Raw genomic sequence first — 21,083 nt, forward strand, 5'->3', positions numbered from 1 at the left:
CATCAGCATAGCAAAATGTTGTAGAATCCCTACTTGCCTTCTCTGTGTTGTACAGCCCTCCCTTTTCTCCTACCCCCCCATGCATGTTAATCTTAATACCCCCCTACTTCTCCCCCCCTTATCCCTCCCTACCCACCCATCCTCCCCAGTCCCTTTCCCTTTGGTACCTGTTAGTCCATTGTTGAGTTCTGTGATTCTGTTGCTGTTTTGTTCCTTCAGTTTTTCCTTTGTAGTTATATTCCACAGATGAGTGAAATCATTTGGTATTTCTCTTTCTCCACTTGGCTTGTTTCACTGAGCATAATACCCTCCAGCTCCATCCATGTTGCTGCAAATGGTAGGATTTGCCCTTTTCTTATGGCTGAGTAGTATTCCATTGTGTATATGTACCACATCTTCTTTATCCATTCATCTATCGATGGACATTTAGGTTGCTTCCAGTTCCTGGCAATTGTAAATAGTGCTGCGATAAACATAGGGGTGCATTGGTCTTTCTCAAACTTGATTGCTGCATTCTTAGGGTAAATTCCTAGGAGTGCAATTCCTGGGTCAAATGGTAAGTCTGTTTTGAGCGTTTTGATGAACCTCCATACTGCTTTCCACAATGGTTGAACTAATTTACGTTCCCACCAGCAGTGTAGGAGGGTTCCCCTTTCTCCACAGCCTTGCCAACATTTGTTGTTGTTTGTCTTTTGGATGGCAGCCATCCTTACTGGTGTGAGGTGATACCTCATTGTAGTTTTAATTTGCATTTCTCTGATAATAATAGCTTATTTTTTAAAAAGATGAGAGGATCATAGGATATGTGCACTGCAATGAAATGTTCTTGGGATGAATTTTCAGCAACATGTTGTGGAGGACTTGACCCAGCTGCTCACCTAAGTCCTGGGTCACTTGCTTTAAGAGACTATAATATAGCACACATTCTTCTGGGAGATGTATTATAAGAAATAGATTGGTCTTTGTTTATGCCAAATGTTAGCATGATTATCTGCAAGTGTTGTTTATCTGTATCCTCAAGTTTCCCAGTAACGAATGAGTGTATCTCATGGAAAAACTGGTTTGGGTGCAGGTGGGTGTCCATGGCCTTTTCCTCCCCTTGAAAGGCACTGAATGTTCTTTTAGCTGGGAACAAGACCAAAACAAGCGGTGAAAGCTTGTGTTTATCAGGTGAGGACCATGGCCCCAGGAGAGTAAAGCCTTCCTGGGGAGCCTACGTGGAGGAGCCGCAGGGGTCAGATGGCCCCTACTTGCCTTGGCTGAGAAGCTTCTGCCTCTTCTGAGAAACAAACTGAAGAATGTGCTCCCCTCTGCTCTTCCCTCCACCTTAGAAAACTCCATTCTGAGACAGGGCGGCTCGATGCCAAGCTGGGAGGAGCGTTACAGAGACTTCCTAAGTCAGTCACCCTCATCCTGCACAGCTGAGCAAAAAGATTCTCAGACGGATCAGATGTGAAGTTGAGAGCTGGCAGCCTGCAGGCTGTGTTTTGTTTCAGCTGCAGAGCATATTTGAAATTTTGAACCAACATTTAACATTTAGGAGAATTCGAATAAAACTGCAGAAGCTCTGGCAACATCAGATCGGCCTTCCCAGAAGGCAGCAGTTCTCTAGAAGTGACCAGATGTTCCCATTAGCTGGGTGTGCCCACAGGCTCATTCATGTGTGTGACCTACCAGGCCTTTGCGTGCCCAAGGTCAAGACCCCTGTTCTTCTCTACCTGGGGCCACTGAGCTGCTAAGGTTTTCTGGTTCCCTGAAGAGCTCTTCCCACTACTTCACAGAAGTTGCCCAGTTAGGTGTTTTATTTTCCCAGTTCTGCTACTTTCTGTTGCCCCTCACCGAACTGACTTTATTAAAGAAAGATACTGTCGCAGAAGGCATCCGAACCACTCACGTGGCCTTCTAAACCTGAGCCTTGATGCACTGAGCCTGGCACCCCACACACAAGTACCTTCTTCTGATTTAAAGGCTAGAGGGACCCAGCTGATGCAAAAACACGGTTTGGATTATGTAACAAACATTCTATACTGTAGCATGATGGAAAAGTGGGCCTACACGTCCAGGAGCCCCACATCAGCAGAGTTGAGTGTTCTCTCCTTCAGTCTCCCTCATAAACACTGACGTGCATTTGTGAGACTGTTAAAATCCCAGAACACTAGAACAGAAATTGTTCCCCAGTTTCTCATCTGCAGGCATCTTCCCAGTGACAGGCCACTGCAGTGTGCCAGGGCACTCAGTGACTTTAGAAATAAACTCATTAGCATTTATCCCATTTATTATTTTATTTATTTAAAAAATTTTTTTGCCCTTTCTAAATGAATGAGAACAAAGAGACAGTCCAGCTAGCTAGGCCCCAGAAGACAGAAGTGGAGAGCTGATTCTGTATTTCTGCTCTTCAGTTTCTTCATGGTGCACAATGACTGGGAGTCCAGCTGCTATTCCAGAATTAAAATAGAGTTTTCGACCTTCTGTTGAAATATGGCAGACTCTGCCATCACTAAGTCCCATTGCAACATGGCGACAGTTGGCGTGGCAGCCATTGGATGGGGCTCAGTAGCAGCTCCCCCCTGAACAGCAAGGGCTCTCCAGTGCACAGACAGCCCAGCCCCAGGCCCCCTCCCACCCCAGCTTGTCTCACATATCTGACCTGTCTGATCACTGCAGCATCCAAGTTTGCAAGCTTTGATCTAGTTCTGTAGCCCTAACGGAGAGCCACAGATTTTGAGTTTCAGACCAACAAAGCTCCAAGATTGGAAGCGTGGTCTGGGGTCTCTGCTTGAGCACACCAGTTTTGGCTGGGAACGAAACCAAGCTTGTGTTTATCAGGTGAGGACCGTGGGCCCCAGGAGAGTAGGCCCTTCCTGGGGAGCCCACGTGAGGAGCCCCCAAGGATGTTCTCTCCTGTGGGCTCGGATGGTCCCTACTTGCTTTGGCTGAGAAGCCCTACCTGGGACCCCAAACAGTATTAGGGGGGTCTTGTGACTGATAAGAATAAAATTGAAGCCCTGGTGTGGGGCTGCCTCCTGTGACCATAAACCACTTAGCATCGTGTCCCGGCCATTAAAGCTGGCCCTTTCACTCCTGGGTGTGTCTTTTTAGCTTTTATGTTGTAAAACCATCTTTACTTTTCAAAGGGCTTTCTGAGCAGTTGCTTCTTTATTCCAGGCAGCTGGGTCAAGGAGGTCAAACATGTGACTTGGAATCAGGAGACCTGGGGTCACTTCTTAAACCCTGTGTTCCCTGGGTGATCTCGGGCAAGTTTCTTCAGCTGCTGGGCCTCGGTTTTCCCCTCCATGAAATGGGGGCAGTAGCCACCTCGACAGGTGGCTTACCCACCATAGAGGAGTGTCCTTGAGCATCACAAGAGAATGCCTTCTCTCTCTACACAAGATTATGCTTTGGGTCTTTTTGACAGCAGTGCAACAGGGACTAAAGTGAGCCCAGAGGGTTTCACTGTCCTTTTACCTTCTCACAAATGCAGTGACGTGTAATGTCCACATATTCCCCACTCTGCTGCCGCTCTCTGCCTGAAGGTGGGATTCTAAACGGTCAGGGCCTGCGCCTCACACAGGTCCTTGGCGCCTTTCTCATAGCTGCCCCTTTGCCAGCGTGTGTACCCAACCCCTGTGTGACTGAGGCACATGGGAGGAGTCCCCAGAGGGGGTGTACTGCCCCAGCTCTTCTAAAAATTTCTGTAGTATATAGTGGTTTGTAGACTCTGGGGGCCAACTTCCTGCTTTTGAAGCCAAGTTACTTCTCAAAGCCCTAGTTCCTTTATGTGTAGAGAAAGGACATTGGGATGCTGACCTCACAGCAGTTTCTGAGCATTGAATGAAGTACACATGTAAAGTGTTTAGGATACTGCTTGGCACATGTTAGATTGAACCATATGAAATTACTTAATACTTAGTGGCATTTGACCTGAAGAGCTAGTAGTTTCATATGATCCAACCTAATAGTAAGTAAGTAGTACTCCAAGTATGCAGACCGGGCATTTGCTATGATCTGTGGTCCCCTTCTCAGAGCAGCCATGCAGCCTCCCTCAGCATAGTTTGGCAATATTGCCACTCCTCAGAAGAAGTGTCACATGTCACTCTGGGGGCCCTAGTCTTCACATCAGCAGTTAGGAGGTCATCTGAGGGGCTCTCACCTGCCTGAAAGGAATCTGCACAATAGAGCAGCACATGTGTGTAAGGTGTGTGGAAGCCCGAAGCAGCCACGCTTCTCTCCCTGGGCAGGAGCTGGAGTGGCTGCTGGAGATCAACCGGCTCACACACCGGCTGCTGTGTAAGCACATGACCTTGGACAGCTTTGATGCCATGTTCCGGGAGGCCAATCACAACGTGTCCGCGCCCTATGGCCGCATCACCCTGCATGTCTTCTGGGAGCTGAACTTTGACTTCCTCCCCAACTACTGCTACAATGGGTCTACCAACCGGTAAGGGAGTCCTTGTGCAAAGGGGGCTGGGCAGGGTGGGGGCAGAAGAGCAGCCCGCTGCCTCCTCCAAGCTAGGCCCGGCACAGACGGTCAGTTCATTCATGCAGCAAATGCCTCCTGGAGCCCGTCCCAGGTGCAGGCTCTGTGCCGGAGGCGGGGTGACATGGGGAGCAAGCAGACCTGGTCCTGCCTCTTGGAGCCTTCAGCCTAGAGGAGGACAGGTGATCAAACAGCTGCACAACAAATGTGTTGTTATAACCAGTGAACCTGGAGGTGGAAGAAAGCCTGCCACCAGGAGAGAGAGAGTGGTACCACGTGATCCAGTCCCGGCAGCTGCAGACCTCAGACAGGCTTCCTCCTCCAAGGAAGTAATGCTTGAGTTGAGATGTGAAGAATGAGTAGGAGTAAATAAGGCAGAAGGGCAAGAGAAGAGTACTTGGCTGGTGAGCGGGGAGCAGACGGGATAGGGAATGGCACCACAAGAGACAAGGCAGGATGCAGGAGGTAGCAGGAGCCAGACTGTGCGCTGCTCCGCCAGCCACCTGAGGCTCAAGCATTCATGAGCCTTGGAAGAGCTTGAGCAAGGAGAGTGACCTGACCAGGTTGTACTTTTATGAGGACATCCACACATGTGAACACATTCATGCAAAATAGGCATACATTTGCAGAGCACACGTGCTCATGACCCAGCAGAACATGTCTCCTGCGAGGTGCACACAGCCCTGGGTCAGGCACTGAGGTAGAGACAAGACTTAATGCCTTATCCCCGCAGAGCTTCAAAGTCTGATAGAAGAGGTAAAACGTATATTCGTGTATAAAACAAGAACATAAGAATATGCAAAAATGCATGTGTGGACTGGTCCTCTCACTATCCTCAGGTCCTGGCTCATGGCCAGTATTAAATAATTATGTTGAATGAATGGAATGCTCTGGGAGGTACCCACATATGAGCCTGAATCCACACACTTAGCACAACAGACTTCCTGTTCTCTAAAGATTTGAGACTTAGTCCTCTTGATCAGACATCCCTAAACTATGGCCCACAAGCTGTGTCTAGTTGCCAACTGTTTTTGTGTAGCCCATGAGCTAAGAGTATACTGACTTTTTAAATGGTTGGGAAAAAAATCCAAAGAACTGTTATTTGGTAGTAAGTGGAAGATATTTGAAATTCACAAAGTTTTATTGGCACTCAGCCATGTTTACTCATTCACATTTAGGGGTGCTTTCACACCACCAGCAGAGTGATTGCAATAGAGACCATCTGGCTTGCAGAAAGAGTCTGCAGAATCCTGCTCTTAAGAAACCAGGCTGGGGGTAAAGGGATAGAGCCCTGGAGAAGGCTGTTTTCAGGCCCAGTCCATTCTCACTTTCTTGCCTGCTGTCCTTCTGAGCAGCCACAAGTCCAGAGTCCAGCCTGTGAATCTGGACTGCTGTTTGCCCATCTCTGGAAAGGAGACAATAATTGAATGGGTTTGTCAGAGGGTTTAGTACCCTTACAGGCAGCCACCTAAGAAACCGTGTGATTGTACCTGGTCAAGAAAGGCTCCCACTCCAACGTGTCCCGTGAAGAAGAATATTAGGACCCGGTTAATTCTTGCCCCTTCTTTTGTCTCCTACTAGTTTTGTCCGAACTGCCATTCCTTTCACCCAAGAACCACAAAGAGATAAACCTGCCAACGTCCAGCCTTATTACCTCTATGGGTCCAAGGTACGTAGTCTTCTTGCCCCTGTCCTACTTCCAAGAGGTGCTAGTGGGAAAGAACAAATGGCATAGTGTCCCCTGCATCAGAAAAGCAAGAAGGTGCCAACACAGAGGCAGCAATGAGATCCAAGCAGAAACAACTGCGAGTATATTCATCTTTATTTGTTGCTGCTAGCAGGGGTACGGGTGCACACAGACCTGGGGGGCTGGATCTTGGGCAGGAACTACCAGAAAGGACTTCACTGAGGTGAGTGGGGAGATAGGCGTGTAGGGCTTCTCATCCTGGCATCCACTTCCTCCAGTTGCTCGACTGATTCATTGCAGTATCATCCTGTGATTCTGGAATTTTGTGCCCCATAAATATAAGGGATTGGCAGACAGGACATGGTTGGGAAGGCAGAGGCTGAAGGAAATCCCAGAAGGCGGGAGCGGGAGCTAGAGCTGGAGCTGGAGCTAGGAGACAGGCCTTCTTCTTGTTGCTGCCTTGTTCACAGCACACATCCCGACTGAACATCCCAGATGGTGCCCTAATCTAGACCTTCAGTCCTTTGCCAGTCATTAAGCAGACGTTTATTAAGTACCCCACTATAGATCCAACTGGGCTAGATTCTATATGCTGGGATGCATCAGAGATTAAAACAGGTGTTATCTCTACTCCCCTTAAGTTCCATTTCCACACCAGGGTGGGAAAAGGGGAACAACGTTCACAAAGTGTCACCAACGCTGTGAATATGTACTGTGTGTATGCGTGAACCCACTGTAAGGTGACACATCAACAACAGCAAAGCCAACAATTTTCTTTGTAATGGAATAAAAATGGCCACCTTTGACCTCCTTTTCAAAAAGTAAGCACAGATGGCCTTAGAAGAGGAACTAACCTGGTAAATAAACGGTGTTAGAAAAGGTCCTCCTTGAGGTCAGGAGCCCAAGACTTGGAAGTGGGATGAACCAAGACATATAGTCTAGAAGCACATTTTACAGAAGACTACTGTGTGGAGCTGCCCCCTTCCCACCTGTTACTCCCCAAAACGAGGCAGTATGGCCGGACGGTCACCACCCTCCCTCTGTAAGGCACGCATGTCAGGGGCATCCCGGGTGGCAGCGGCACCGACTTGGGCTCCAGCTCCTGGTTCCGCTTCGGCTCCAGAGTTCTTGCGTGGCATTTCCTCCAGGGGGAGCCCCTGCACATCTTCCTCCCTCTGGCCCAGAGCTGGGACCTCCTCTGGCCATCTCACCAACCCATTGGCCTCCTCCATGTGGCCGGCTCGGTAAGACCAGCGAGGCTCGTGGCAGCGGATGCACCAGAACTGCAGGCAGATGAAAGCCAAGACGGCTGTGAAGCAGGCCAGCAGAATGGCCATCAGCACCCAAAGGGAGATTTGGGGGTCCACCAGGGAGCTTCCCGCAGCCAGCGGACTCTTATCCAGGGTGTGGAACATGGTGCAGTAGTGCCTGTAGGGGAAGGCAATCTTCTTGCAGCTGATGCACAGGAAGTAGAGGGTGGAAGGGGCGAGGTGTTCCAGCACCACAGAGCTGATGGTGCGAGGCACCTTCTCCTCGTGGTGGAAGCTGTAGCGAAGGTAGCCGGAGAAGATGCTGTTCCAGTTGGGCCTGTACATAATATGGTAATAGTCCTCCAGGCAGGGCTCCGAGGACGACCAGGAAATGATGGCTCCCGTATAAGACACGTTCCCAACTTCGATGTTCATCCTGATCCTGAAACCAGAATCAAAGAGCGTGACAGCCCCTTACGTAGTAATCAGTTAGGATAATCACAGTCACCTTTACTGGACATTCAAGGTGGGGACTAATGTTGCCCTCATTTTACAGACATAGGAATGGAAGCCAAGAGATCATGTTACTCAGCTAGGCATAAATGAGAAACGCAAGAACAAAAGTGCAGATCAGGGGTGTCTCAGGCCGAAGCTGGAGGACTTCAGGCCCACATCCCTCAGCCTCACCCTGCCTGGCTCAGCCTTCAAGTACAACATTGTTCACAACCCTTAAAAAAAGAAAAAAAGGCAATCAAAGGAGTAATCAGGACAACTCAGAATCCCCTTTAGTCACCGAAGGTCTGTGAGCTCTAAGACAAGCAGTTGTTTCACCTACAATAGCCCCCCTGGACCTCCCGCTTCTGCTCCAGGTGCTGCAAGCTCAGTCATCTAGAACATTCTGCCCGCTGCTTTTTTTAGCCTTCCAGTTCTGTTGCCCATAGAGAAGATTTGCGTCATCACTCGTTGGCAGCTGATTTCTTCCCAAAGCCTCTGCTCATGTTTTGTTTGTTCAAAGCCCAAGATACCCAGGAAATTAGTTTCACAGGTCAAGACAGTCAGCTGCTAATACCAGCATAACTGCTACTATTTAACAATACTACTGGTATATGAATGTTGGTAATGGTAATAACCAAACATGAGTGAGTAGTTGCGGTGTCACAGGTTATGCTAGATGCTTAACATACAATAAATCTCCTTTGTTCTCCATCACACCCTCTGATCTAGATCCCCATTTTGCAGATGAGCAATCTGATATCACTCAGCTAATAGGTAAGAGGAAGACTCAAAGCCACTTAACCACTGGATTTCCAAATGCAAGGCTGCTGGGTTTTGAAAGTGATTGTGAAATGAGATGCTGGTACTAAGACCCAATTGCTGTTTTTCCAGATAAATCAAATGAACCCTCTTCAGATTGCCAGCCCTCTTGCTTTGGTAGGAGAGAGCCTTCTTCAAGCCTTTTTAGTCTCTCCTGAATTCTATCTCTTTGAGAGATACAGTTGCCCTCCACTGAATTTCCCCGGATCTAAAATTCAGGGACAGCCATTTTCAGCCTGTGTATGTTCACATATGGGTCTCACGCAGCTCTAGTCTCTGCACCTCTTCTCCCACGTGAAATACAGATGGTTTTGTTTTAGATTACAATGATTAGGAAAAAAATCAGTCGATCTGATTTTAACCTGAATTAGATAGTAGGCCAAACTGTATTCCATTACGAGCTGCTTTCTCTCCTCCCTCCAACCTTTTGTTTTCATGCCAATATTCCTAGAGAAGGTGAGTTGCAGGAAAATGCATAGCATTGCGTGATTTTTCAGTCCTTGTTTTTCTTCTCTAAAGGTGACAGTGAACTGAAGTGCTCAGGTACAGTTCCCTTCTATTTGGCTGGAAATTTCTTCCCAGAAGCATAGGTAATGATGAAGGACAAGAGAGGTGTGCTCAGATCCCTCCAGGGAAGGTCATTGCAAAGGAGACTGCATATTCGCACTCCCTCTGTCCGGATCCTTCTCATACACATCCATCCACCCCACCCCACACATCCCCATAAACACACTTCCCACCACAGTGAAAAGAGCTTAATTCATTACTTAAGGTGCAGAGGCAATGGCCTTCGTAAAACCCTTCCATCGGAGGTGATCAGAAATCCTGTTTCTTTTCATTAATCTTTTCTCCTATTTGCCTTGCATCTGCTCCTGGCTGTCTGCAGACTGAGTTCCCAACAACAGACATTTTTAAGGACTTTCTGTCAAAACACCAGCATCGTCGTCAGTTTTGGGAACCAAGTCAGTCACCCTTACTTATTTTTCTTCCTTTGCTTCTGTTTCTAAATCCCCCCTATTTTTAGATATTCATATTACCATTGCCCAGCCTTCTTCCAAACAGAGTGTAAAAGGAAAAGCCACTTCCATCTCCAAGAAGAGCCGTTTATGTCCCTTACCTGATGCTTGTGGTGGGTCTGGTTAGAGCACAGCGCTCAGAGGCAGAGCAGACCAAAGCTGATAGTGGCTTCTCCCCTCCTCTGCTCTGGGCTCTCCTTGATGTCTCTCCAGCCGGTCTGAGTAATCCCACTGTCGCCCCCAGTGCTCACATTATTCATTTCTTCAGATCAGCATCATTCACCATGGCAACCAGCAGGCATCTGTATGCACGATGCTTTCAGGGACCAGTCTGGAAAGGCTTTTGCCCAGTGAGAGGAGCTCTTTCCTTTGGCCAAAAAAGGGAAAATAGTCCCCTGCAAACCAGTCCTTGGAATGGTACTATTTCTTCCAAGACTGCTGTATTTTCTCTCTAATTGGCTAGTTGTTTTTTGACCCATCTAGACCCTCTTTAAACAATGATTTCAAATGCAAAGACGCCTGTCTCAGTTATCCCACCACTGAACTTCATCCTCATCTCCCACCCCCTCAGCCCTGCACCTCCTATGTATATCCCCTGCACCTCACCTCTGTATTGTTGTCTGCTGTGGAATTACTTGGTTGTATGATGCTGGGCAAGACCCTTTTATTCTCTGGGCCTCAGGTCCATCATCTGTAAAGCTTGGATTTGGGTTGATCAGGATAGTAGGTAGAAAACATGAGTACAACCCCTACCAGTCCTGAACCTCTGTCAGGCTTGCTAAGCCATCATGGTACTGATACTGGTTTGGTTTGAGTGTCCCCCCAAAAGTCAGGTCCACAAAGAATCTCAGAATATGACCTTATTTGGAAATGGGCTCTTTGCAGATTTAATTAATTCAGGATCTTGAAATGCTATCATTCGGGATTTAGGAGGAACCCTAAATCCAGTGACCAGTATCTTTAAAAGAGAAAGGAAAGGGGAGATTTTTTAAATTAAGGTATCATTGAAATACAGTCTTATAAAGGATTCACATGAGCAACACTGTGGTTATTACATTTATTCATATTATCAAGTCTCCCCCACACACCCCATTGCAGTCACTGTCCATAAACATAGTAAGCTGCTATAGAGTCACTACTTGTCTTCTCTGTGCTACGCTGCCTTCCCCATGCCCCCCACTACATTATGTGTCCTAAACGTAATGCCCCTTAATCCCTTTCTCCCTCCCTCCCCACCACCTTCCCTTTCATAACCACTAGTCCCTTCTTGGAGTCTGTGAGTCTGCTGTTGTTTTGTTCCTTCAGTTTTGCTTGTTGTTACACCCCACAGATGAGTGAAATCATTTGGTACTTTTCTTTCTCCGCCTGGCTTATTTCACTGAGCATAATACCCTCTAGCTCCATCCATGTTGTTGCAAATGGTAGGATTTGTTTTCTTCTTATGGCTGAATAATATTCCATTGTGTATATGTACCACATCTTCTTTATCCATTCACCTACTGATGGCCACTTAGGTTGCTTCCATATCTTGGCTATTGTGAATAGTGCTGCGATAAACAAAGGGGTGCATATGTCTTTTTGAATCTGGGATCTTGTTTTTTTTGGGTAAATTCCTAGGAGTGGAATTCCTGGGTCAAAAGGTATTTCTATTTTTAGTTTTTTGAGGAACCTCCATATTGCTTTCCACAATGGTTGAACTAATTTACATTCCCACCAACAGTGTAGGAGGGTTCCCCTTTCTCCACATCCTCACCAGCATTTGTTCCTTGTCTTTTGGATGTTGGCCATACTAACTGGCGTGAGGTGATACCTCATTGTGGTTTTAATTTGCATTTCCCTGATAATTAGCGATGTGGAGCATCTTTTCATGTGCCTGTTGGCCATCTGAATTTCTTCTTTGGAGAAGTGTCTGTTCATATCCTGGGCCCATTTTTTGATTGGGTTATTTGCTTTTTGGGTGTCGAGGCATGAGTTCTTTACATATTTTGGGTGTTAACCCCTTATCAGATATGTCATTTACCAATATATTCTCCCATACTGGGATGATGCCATAAAGGATGCCTTTTTGTTCTACTGATGGTGTCCTTTGCTGTACAGAAACTTTTTTGTTTGATGTAGTCCCGCTTGTTCATTTTTGCTTTTGTTTGCTTTACCTGAGGAGATGTGCTCAGGAAAACATTGCTCATGTTTATATTCATGAGATTTTTCCCTCTGTTTTCTTCTAAGAGTTTTATGTTTTCATGACTTAACATTCAGGTCTTTGATCAATTTCAAGTTTACTTTTGTATATGGAGTTAGACAGTAATCCAGTTTCATTCTCTTACATGTAGCTGTCCAGCTTTGCCAACACCAGTTGTTGAAGAGGCTGTCATTTCCCCATTGTATGTTCATGGCTCCTTTATCATATATTAATTGGTCGCATATGTGTGGGTCTGTATCTGGGCTCTCCAGTCTGTTCCATTGATCTATGAGTCTGTTCTTGTGCCAGTACCAAATTGTCTTGATTACTGTGGCTTTGTAGCAGAGCTGGAAATTGGGGAGCATAATCGTCCTGCTTTAATCTTCCTTCTCAGGATTGCTTTGGCTATTTGGGGTCTTTTGCAGTTCCATATGAATTTTAGAACTCTTTGTTCTAGTTCTTTGAAGAATGCTGTTGTTATTTTGATAGTAGATTGCTTTAGGCAGGATGGCCATTTTGACAATATTAATTCTGCCTACCCATGAGCACGGGATGTATTTCCGTTTATTGGTGTCTTCTTTAATTTCTCTCATGGGTGTCTAGTAGTTCTCAGGGTATAGGTCTTTTGCCTCCTTGGTTAGGTTTATTCCTACGTATTTTATTCTTTTTGATGCAATTGTAAATGGAATTGTTTTTCTGACTTTTCTTCTAGTTCTTTGTTAGTATATAGGAATGCCATAGATTTCTGTGTATTAATTGTGTTATCCTGCAACTTTGCTGAATTCAGTTATTAGCTCTAGTAGTTTTGGGGTGGATCCTTTAGAAGAGAGGAATCTATACATGGCCTTGGAGTCCTTCTCCACACAAGCATTCCCAGAAACTGCTTACTAGTCTGTCAGTCAGAGTTCCCACCAGAAGTGGAAGCTGTTTATTACCCCCAATTGGTTGATCCCAAAGTTCCTTTTCTTTCAAGAATCCTACTTTGCTTCCTTGCCCTTTTCCATTTCCCACAAAGGTTCATCTGTCTCTGAGAGTCCGCACCTCCCTGTTCCCCTCAACCTAGAAATGTGGCTACCATTCCATTGGGGAGATCACAGAGCACGTCTGAAAAAGAGAATGAAGTTCTGTCATCTTACGCCACCAAGTTTGTGGTAATTTGTTGCAGCAGCCCTTGCTCATATAGATTTAGACCTGAAATATTTTACACATACTACGTTTTTAAAAGTCAGCCTTTTCTTCTTGGTCCTTAGTCAGAGTATCGCAGAGAACGCACGAGAGTCTCCTTGTGACTCACGTCAGTGATCCAGAAAGTTGTGACGCATTGCCTGGTGCGTCGCAGACTCTCTCCTGGCCAAGGGGCTCTGAGGTCTGGAGTGTCAGGGAGCCCAGGGTCCCCTGAGTACACGCTTACTCTGTGGCTTACCCATGGCATTCGGTCTTCCCAGGGGCTTGTCTAAAATCTGCTGTAATGTGTGCTAATGGTGACTCCCTGCCGAGCGTAAAAGCGTCCCCTCCACTGAAAGGCCAACATGGTAGTTTGCAGGTGCCTTTTGTGAGAGGGTTATTTTGAGCGGAATACACCCAAGTTAGGGGCCTGTGGAGTGGCGAGGTGGAATTCAAGCCTTTGACGCAGAAAATGGGAATTTATTTTGAGTGCTCCTGGATGCCATTTTTAACACTGAGCTTTTTATTTGAGAAGTTAAGGCACAGAGGCCTAGAAGTCCTGTTTTTCACAGATCCCTAGAGAAGGACGGGCATTCCTCAGGCCATGTAATGATTAGCAGCAGAGCCTGGAGGGGAAACCGGGTCCCTGGCTCTGAGGCCAGGGCTGGCCCTGCTCCTTTGGGCTGTCACCAGTCACCAGCAGCCCCCAGAGAAGTCAGTGCAGCCTTTGGTGAATGAGACAAGTCATCTGGGGACGCTTGCCTCAGGGGATCGCACCCCAGCCACACTCACTCTTTCTCCACCTTTAGGGAGGCCCCTTCTGCAGCATATCTGAATTGTATGTAGCCTCTTCAGCTGTGGGGCCAGGAGAGCCCTGGTTGTTTACAATAGTAAATTACTGCCCGGGGACATCCGCCAAGGTCTGAGTCCCTGTGCCCTTCCAGAAGGTGGCAGTAAAGGGATGATGTGAGGGCATACCTCGGCCCCAAAGCTGACTGGCACCCAGGAGAAGGTAGTGGTGCAGAGTACAGGCCCTGAAATCCCAGGTAGGTTCAAATGCTGCCAGTGTGGGCTTGGACAAATTCCCTCACTTTTATATACCTGCATAACTCCTCTGTAAATGCAAATATCAAAATTACTGCCTTAGTGTGTTAATGTGGAAGTGAGCTGACCCCATCTCTGTAAAGTGCTGGGCTCAGGAATAGCTACGTTATTAAAAAGAAAAGGTCAGTGGGACAGAGCCATTTCCTGAGGTGGCTGTAACTTCATCCAGAAGCTGTGGGCAAGGTGTGCACCCTGCGTGACACTTCCTCATTTTTTCTGAAAACAGTTTTATTATTATTTTAATTAAGGTATCATAGATACACAATCTTATGAAGGTTTCACATGAGCAATGTTATGGTTCTAACACTCACCCATATTATCAAGTCCTGTCCACCCCATTGCAGTCACTGTCCATCAGCACAGTATAAAACAGCTTTATCATTTTTAAATATATATATAACCATGCATACATTAATATTTTAAAAGTCAAAGACAGCAAACTCATACAATTCAGAAATAACCACTGAGAACATTTTGGTGCATTATACCTGTGTTTTCTTGTTTTGTCCATGCAGCAACTTTGAGGAAGGTCCCCCATTGTACAAAGGGGGAGATCAAGGCTCTGAGAGGTTAATTAACTTGACCATCATCACAAAGCAGGGTTGTAGCAGAGGAATGCTCTGAGCCTGGCTCCGTCGGTCCCTGGAGCTGGAGCTCCTGGCCAGCCTCTGCGGTGCTCTGCTCTTCTGCTTATGCTGTTCTTCAGTCAGCAAAAGCCCAGAACAACTCTTTGCCTTGTGGTCAGCTTCTCTTGAGGAGTAGGGACAGGAACCAGCAGTATAGTAGATTCCAGAATGATGGGAACAGGCAAGGAAGTAAAAGACTTCAGAGGGACATCCAACTACCTCAGTGTAGCCGACAGAAGTAGGGAAAACACCGAATACATTTGGAAAAATACTGTCAGCAAGTGTCCTTTTCTGAAGTCTCCTGCTCTGGAGTCTGGGGTCAGGTACCCCTGACTCAGAGCTCTCAGAGCTCTTCATTTAGAGTTAGGGATGATATTAAATATAAAAAACATTTAACAAGTAGTCTAATAACTGAAATTAGTTTATGAGTCAACCCTTTAAACATATTCTCTGAGTAAATGAGAGTCTATCCTAAAACTACCTTCCAGGTGATAGAGATTGTGGCACAAATCAGTCCTTAAATTGCACCAGTAATTTCCCAATGACTTTTCAGTCTTTAGAAATTGTTGATGTGATCTTTTGTTTGGTATAGTTGTCTCTAGCTAAACATTGCCCTTGTCTGAGCCGTGATTTGACCTCAGGGAAATGGGTCATCCTCTCGCAGTGTCCTCTCCACTAGGTCAGAGTCCTCAGACCCCGGGACCTAGTGCTTTGCCACATCCTGCTGGGCTCATCCCAGCCGGGTCCGTGCCCTGCTGCCAGCACGCCCCCCACAGCCTGAGCAGGGGAGCCTGCATTGGCCCCGCTGTTCTCATGTCCACATGGCACTCCCAGGCTGCACAGCAGTATGAATCCCCCACTCCAGAAGAGCTTTGTCATATGGCCACAGTTGATATATACGGTGTAATATCCTGTATTCTACCTTGGGCGAGTTATTTAACTTTGCTTAGATTCCTCCTGTACAGCATAGGGGTGATTGGACCTGCCTTACCTGGTGTAGTAGCCGACAGTGGGGGCTAGATAGCAGGTCCTCATCCTGCAAACTGGAGAAAAGGGCTTTACGGACGTGATTAAGTGAAGGATCTTGAGATGGGAGGATTATCCTGGGTTATCAAGATGGGTCCAAAATCCATCATGTGTCCTTAACAGAGGGAGACACACAGAAGTTACACACATACAGAGGAGAAGCCCAAATCTCAAGAGAGATTTGAAAATTGGAGTGAGGCTGCCACAACTCAGGGCATCGCTGGTGCCCCAGAAGCTGGTAGAGGCAAGAAATGGTCCCCCAGTGAGTCTCTGGAGGGAGTGTGGCCCTGCTGACATCTTGAATTTGGCCCAGTGATTCCGATCTTGGATCAGGGATTCCAAAACTATGAGAGAATAAATTTCTGTTGTTTTACCAGGTTTATGGTAATTTGTTACAACAGCCACAGAAAACTAGTACAGATGGATAGTGATAAAGGAATTACTGTGTGGAACTATTCATACACAGAGAAGCGTTATACACTTGCCTATCATATGGGTATAGGTTATTTAAAAAGTGATAACATCGGTTTCCTTCAAAAATGTTAGCATCTCTAAGTATTAAAGCTTCAGTCTGACATCTACAAACAGGAAGATGGGTCCCTGTTCTCCCTCTTACCTTCTCCAAAAGACTTTATTCATGACACAAGAAAAGAGGAGCATCATCTTTAGAGGTCTCTACAGCAACTCCCTTGAATTTTCCCTCCCCTGAGCCAAGAAGACCAAGAAGGAACCCAGATGGAGACTCAGCCTTTCTTCTCACTGAATGCCAAGAAGAGACAGACAGAAACATCAGCAGTTTTACCCAACCCTAGCAATGGATTTGAACCTGTAACTCAGAATCTATCAGTTGGTTAACCCCTCTTAACCTGTGATCTTTCCCGACAGTGCTGTTGCCATGGCATTCATTTACTGAGCCATCGTTATCTGGAGGGCTTTGACAGAGTTGAGCTGCAGCTCTCCACCCTGATTTAGAGAGCCCTGTTTGTGTTTCTGGGCTGATGGTATTCAGATTGTTCAAGGAACATTAGAGAAATTTTAACTAAAACAGGAAATTAGAAACACTTTTAATTCCTCTTGGGATCTCTGAAAACAGCAATTGTGATTCCAGAAAGTGAGATGCAAATTAGTTGCAAATTAAGTTCACCGAATAAATAGACCTCATTGTTTGCAGTGCCTGGCTGTGTTTACCATCTGATGAGAGACCTTAGGACTAAAAGTCTGCAGCACTTTAAAAATGGTGAAAATGATAACTTCTATGCCTATTTTACAATCTTTTTAAAGTCTGTATACAGATAATATTACAGTACTCAGATCTGCCAGATCAAACTCCCCATTCTTTCTCTCTCCTTAAAGTACTATTTTGCCTTTTTTTTTTAAATGCGCATCTATGTCACATATTAGTAATGTGGCTTAAATTCCTGAATCAGGATTGTTTATTTATTGAGATCTCATAAAGTTATCTATTTTGTGCAGTATGGATTTAAGCACTGATTGTGAGTGAGGATTCTAAACAGGATGCATAATTAGCTTCTAAGGCAGGCCCATTGGCTGTAACCTGAGTCCGCAGGCTCAGCTCAGTGTCAGAGATTAGTAGTGAGTTTTCAACACCTCACATCATATTGCCTTCCTGTTTTTCTTTGCCCAACCTCAGAAAATGCCCAGGCTCCCCTACTCCCACATATTCTCAATAGGGCCCAGCCTCCTGTTGAGCCAGCAGGTCAGACGGGTGCCCTGCGGGGGTGTGTGCATGCCCTCTCCAGCATGTGAGTGTGTTTCCTCTTGCATGGATGTGGTGTCCTGGGAGGGGTGGGGGAGTGTGGGGAGCTGTCCACTCAGAAGGAGGAGTTGAATTCTGCTGTTTCAGGCCATCCTTCCTGACCTCTGGCCATCAAGGAGGCCTAAACTTCTGGTCTAGACCAGAATCCAAGACTGATGTAGGAACCTTAACAAGAGGCCTCCTGTGTGCATTGAATGGGTCTGTATGGGGAACTTCTTAAACCCTTTTAAACAATTGTAAAATTATTCTCCTCCCCTGCCCAGGACTGAGGAGGGCTGCTGAAGAGTTTCCATCCATCTGAATGTATTTTCACCTGTGCTTCCCAGGAAGCTTGTACTGGAAGCTCCTTGGGTGGGAGTGAGGGTTAGGAAGACTGCTAATCAGCATGAGCACCCAGCAGACAGCATTGGGGCTTGAACCTCTGAGGGGAGAGTACGCATATGTACAGGGCTCCCTTCCAGCCACCTCTGCCGTGTTTCTCAACCTCCGTGTGGACACTTGCAGCTGTGAGGGCTGCTACTCGGCAGTCTGCTGTTAGCTTCCATCTTAATAATACTGTAATTATCGAATAAAAATTGCATATTTGGTGCATTCCCTCAGCTGTGCTATCTTGGTTTAAGGCCAAGGATAACAAAAATACCATAGACTAGGTGATTTAAACAACATGTATTTATTACCCAGAGGCTGGCAAGTCCAAGATGATGGCACTGGCAGATCAGGTCTGGCGAGGCCCCACCTCCTGGTTTACAGATAGCCTTCCCACTGCATCCCCCATGAAGGAGAACAGAGTGAGCGAGCAAGCTCTAGCTGTCTTCTTACAAGGGCATTAATCCCATTCATGAAGACTCCACCCTCATGACTTAATTACCTCCCAGAGGTTCCACCTCCTAATACCATCACATTTGGAGTTAGGATTTCAGCATATGAATTTTAGGAGGATACAGCCATTCAGTGCATAACATGCACAGGTCATAAGTGTACATACAGTTTCATGAGTTTTGACAAATGTATACTTCTGTTTAGTCAACAACCCAAGCAACATGTAAGGCATTTCCATCAACTGCAAGGTTCTTTTGTGCCCCTTCTAGTCAGTGTCCTTCCCCTGCCAGAGGTAAGCCCTGATTTGTTTGGTGTTTGCTTTATACTCCTCAATCCTAGAATGGGAAACAGGAGAATACAGAATGGGAGCTTCAATAATAGGACCAGAACTAAGATATGCTCGCTTAGGAGAGTACGCATGTCCTAACCTTTAGGGCCCCAGGGACCTCACTCCCCTCACCCTAATCCCAGCCCTTTACGATAGGGTGGCCTGTTACGGAGACAGTAAAATGGGAAAATGGTATGGCCTGGCCCTGTGATCTGCTAAATCAAGCTTGGTGATTCATATGCTTCCAGGATTTGCTGTACTTTGACCTCAGTGAACACCAGGCTCTTAAGTCAGTTATATCCCCCTCCCTACACAAACTATTCCTGCCCCATCACATTTAGAAATCACTAGTAACTATATAAAAGATTTCCTCCCCCAGGTTCAGACAGGCTTTGCTGTGACAGTGCATCAGTGTTCACTGCAGAAGGCTGCTCTTGTTCACATTCCAACCTATATGTGGGCACTAGCTTACGAACTATTATTCAACCTGCTGGATGAGTGGGTGTTCTGACTCCTCCCGTATTGTTGTTATTAGTGGGTACTCTAATTGTGCTTTTCATGTATCCTTGTTATTAGTGGGTACTCTAATTGTGTTCTTCATGTATCCTTGTTATTAGAGGGTACTCTAATTGTGATGGTTGTTTTGTAAAGTTTAGAATAATTTGTATATAGTAGAACATACTTAATGTAAAACCTAGACTGAGCATAATTAAGTTGTCCTCTGATGGCTCCAAAGGTAGTTGAGAATCTTGCATTCCTCCAAAAGCATCATTACAATTCCTGTTGAATTCCTATAGAATTTCTAACTAGCCAACACATAGAGAATTTCAGCTACCAGAATATCAGCTATGGTCTTCCCATATTTGCATTTGCCATTTGCAAATTTTTATAATTCCAGGTAGGAAAACTACACTCAGAACCAAGTTTTAAAGTGAAGCCTTACCTAAAAGACCAGATATGGTTATAATAGAATCCAGCTTCCAAAGGCCACCATTGTAAGTAGAGGTGAAGAACGCAGACTTCGGAATCAAGCCTACCTGGGTTCAGATCAGGGCTCAGTTTACCTATGAATTGTGTGACCGGACCAAACTACCTTGAGCCTCAGTCCCCTCCTCTGTAAAATGGGGCTAAAAATTATGTGTATCCATACATTTGTTGTGTAGATTAAATGAGATGCACCCGGAGGTCTTCACAATGCCTGGCATAAGGCGCTCCCCTAAGTAGCAGCATTTCAAAAGCAAAGGCAATGATAACTTTAGAGTCTTATAAGCCATGTGAGAACAACTGATGGCCTTATGTTTTGGTCATATATTCTCAGACAGAAAGAGATCTTAAAGAGAGTCCACTAATTAAGTGAAGGTGTCTCACGGAGTCCAGAGCATGACAGAAGGGGCCGGGGCTCTAGTCCCCCGGTCGGCACCCAAGCAGAACAACTGTTTTGTCTCACACACTGGGTTCCATCTTTCCTGTGGACTGCTACTTGAAAAGTTATGAAACACCTGATTTAACCCAATCCCCTTATTTCACAGATGAAGAAACTGAGGCTTAAAAAGCCTAGGTGATTTCCCATGCACTTAGCAGAGGCTTCTGACTGCCAGGCCAGTTCATTCCCAAGACCCCATCTGTTAGAGATGGAGACAATTAAAAATAGAAGAAAATGTTGAATCAGCTATCGAGTCTTCATATGGTTCTTCTAGTGCCAAACATGTCTCTAGAGAAAGGAAGTTATCTGTCTTACCCTCACCCCATGGCTCAGTTTGTAGAAGTCCTGGTTTGCATGTAGACAGTCAGTCATACGTGGCGGGAGTCCCTGTAAAAATGATATTTGCCCGGAAGTCCTTTCTCCTCTTTGGCCAGGCAACTCCTCTCCATCTAGTGATCTGTACTCCATCCTGTGGTTATTGATCATATCTCTCTCCATGGCCAGAATCTTACAAACCCATTCACAGGGTTCCCCGTGAGAGAGAGTGGATGACGTCAGGTTTGTATCAGCAAAACATCTCCCACCAGCACTCATGCCACATCTATTCAGTTCTCAGCTGCTTACTTTGCTACAACCTCTGTTTTCCAGCCTCTCAACATTGCCTACAGCCACATCTACAGCTCCTACAGGAACTTTGTGGGGCCCCCTCATTTTAAGACCATCTGCAGACTCCTGGGTTACCAGGGCATCGCTGTGGTCATGGAGGAACTGCTGAAGATCGTCAAGAGCTTGGTAAGGACGGACCTCAGTAAGGCCTGGGACCTGCCTTCAGCTCTGTGTATAGGTATCACCACGGGAATCCTTTGTCCTTATCCCTTGGTTTCTCTTAACAT

At 46.1% G+C, this 21,083-nt stretch overlaps 2 protein-coding genes across 2 annotated transcripts in view; one reads left to right on the top strand and one right to left on the bottom strand.

The window, feature by feature from the left end:
- The window catches only part of CYFIP2 (cytoplasmic FMR1 interacting protein 2), a 127,888-nt gene that overhangs the window by 70,488 nt on the left and 36,317 nt on the right, over positions 1–21,083 (top strand). The window contains exons 23-25 of the mRNA XM_036913222.2: positions 4,239–4,438; positions 6,059–6,146; positions 20,839–20,982. Of these exons, the coding sequence (XP_036769117.1) occupies positions 4,239–4,438; positions 6,059–6,146; positions 20,839–20,982 (432 nt within the window). The remainder of the gene's footprint in view (positions 1–4,238; positions 4,439–6,058; positions 6,147–20,838; positions 20,983–21,083) is intronic.
- Positions 6,249–10,115, bottom strand: FNDC9 (fibronectin type III domain containing 9). Its single transcript, XM_036913511.2, has 2 exons — positions 9,846–10,115; positions 6,249–7,856 (listed from the first exon to the last, which is right to left on the bottom strand). Exon 2 carries the CDS (start codon positions 7,847–7,849, stop codon positions 7,157–7,159), a length of 693 nt encoding a protein of 230 aa, XP_036769406.2. The 5' UTR covers positions 7,850–7,856; positions 9,846–10,115; the 3' UTR covers positions 6,249–7,156.

This window comes from Manis pentadactyla, chromosome 2, assembly GCF_030020395.1.
Source record: "Manis pentadactyla isolate mManPen7 chromosome 2, mManPen7.hap1, whole genome shotgun sequence".
In the NCBI taxonomy this organism is placed as follows: domain Eukaryota; kingdom Metazoa; phylum Chordata; class Mammalia; order Pholidota; family Manidae; genus Manis; species Manis pentadactyla.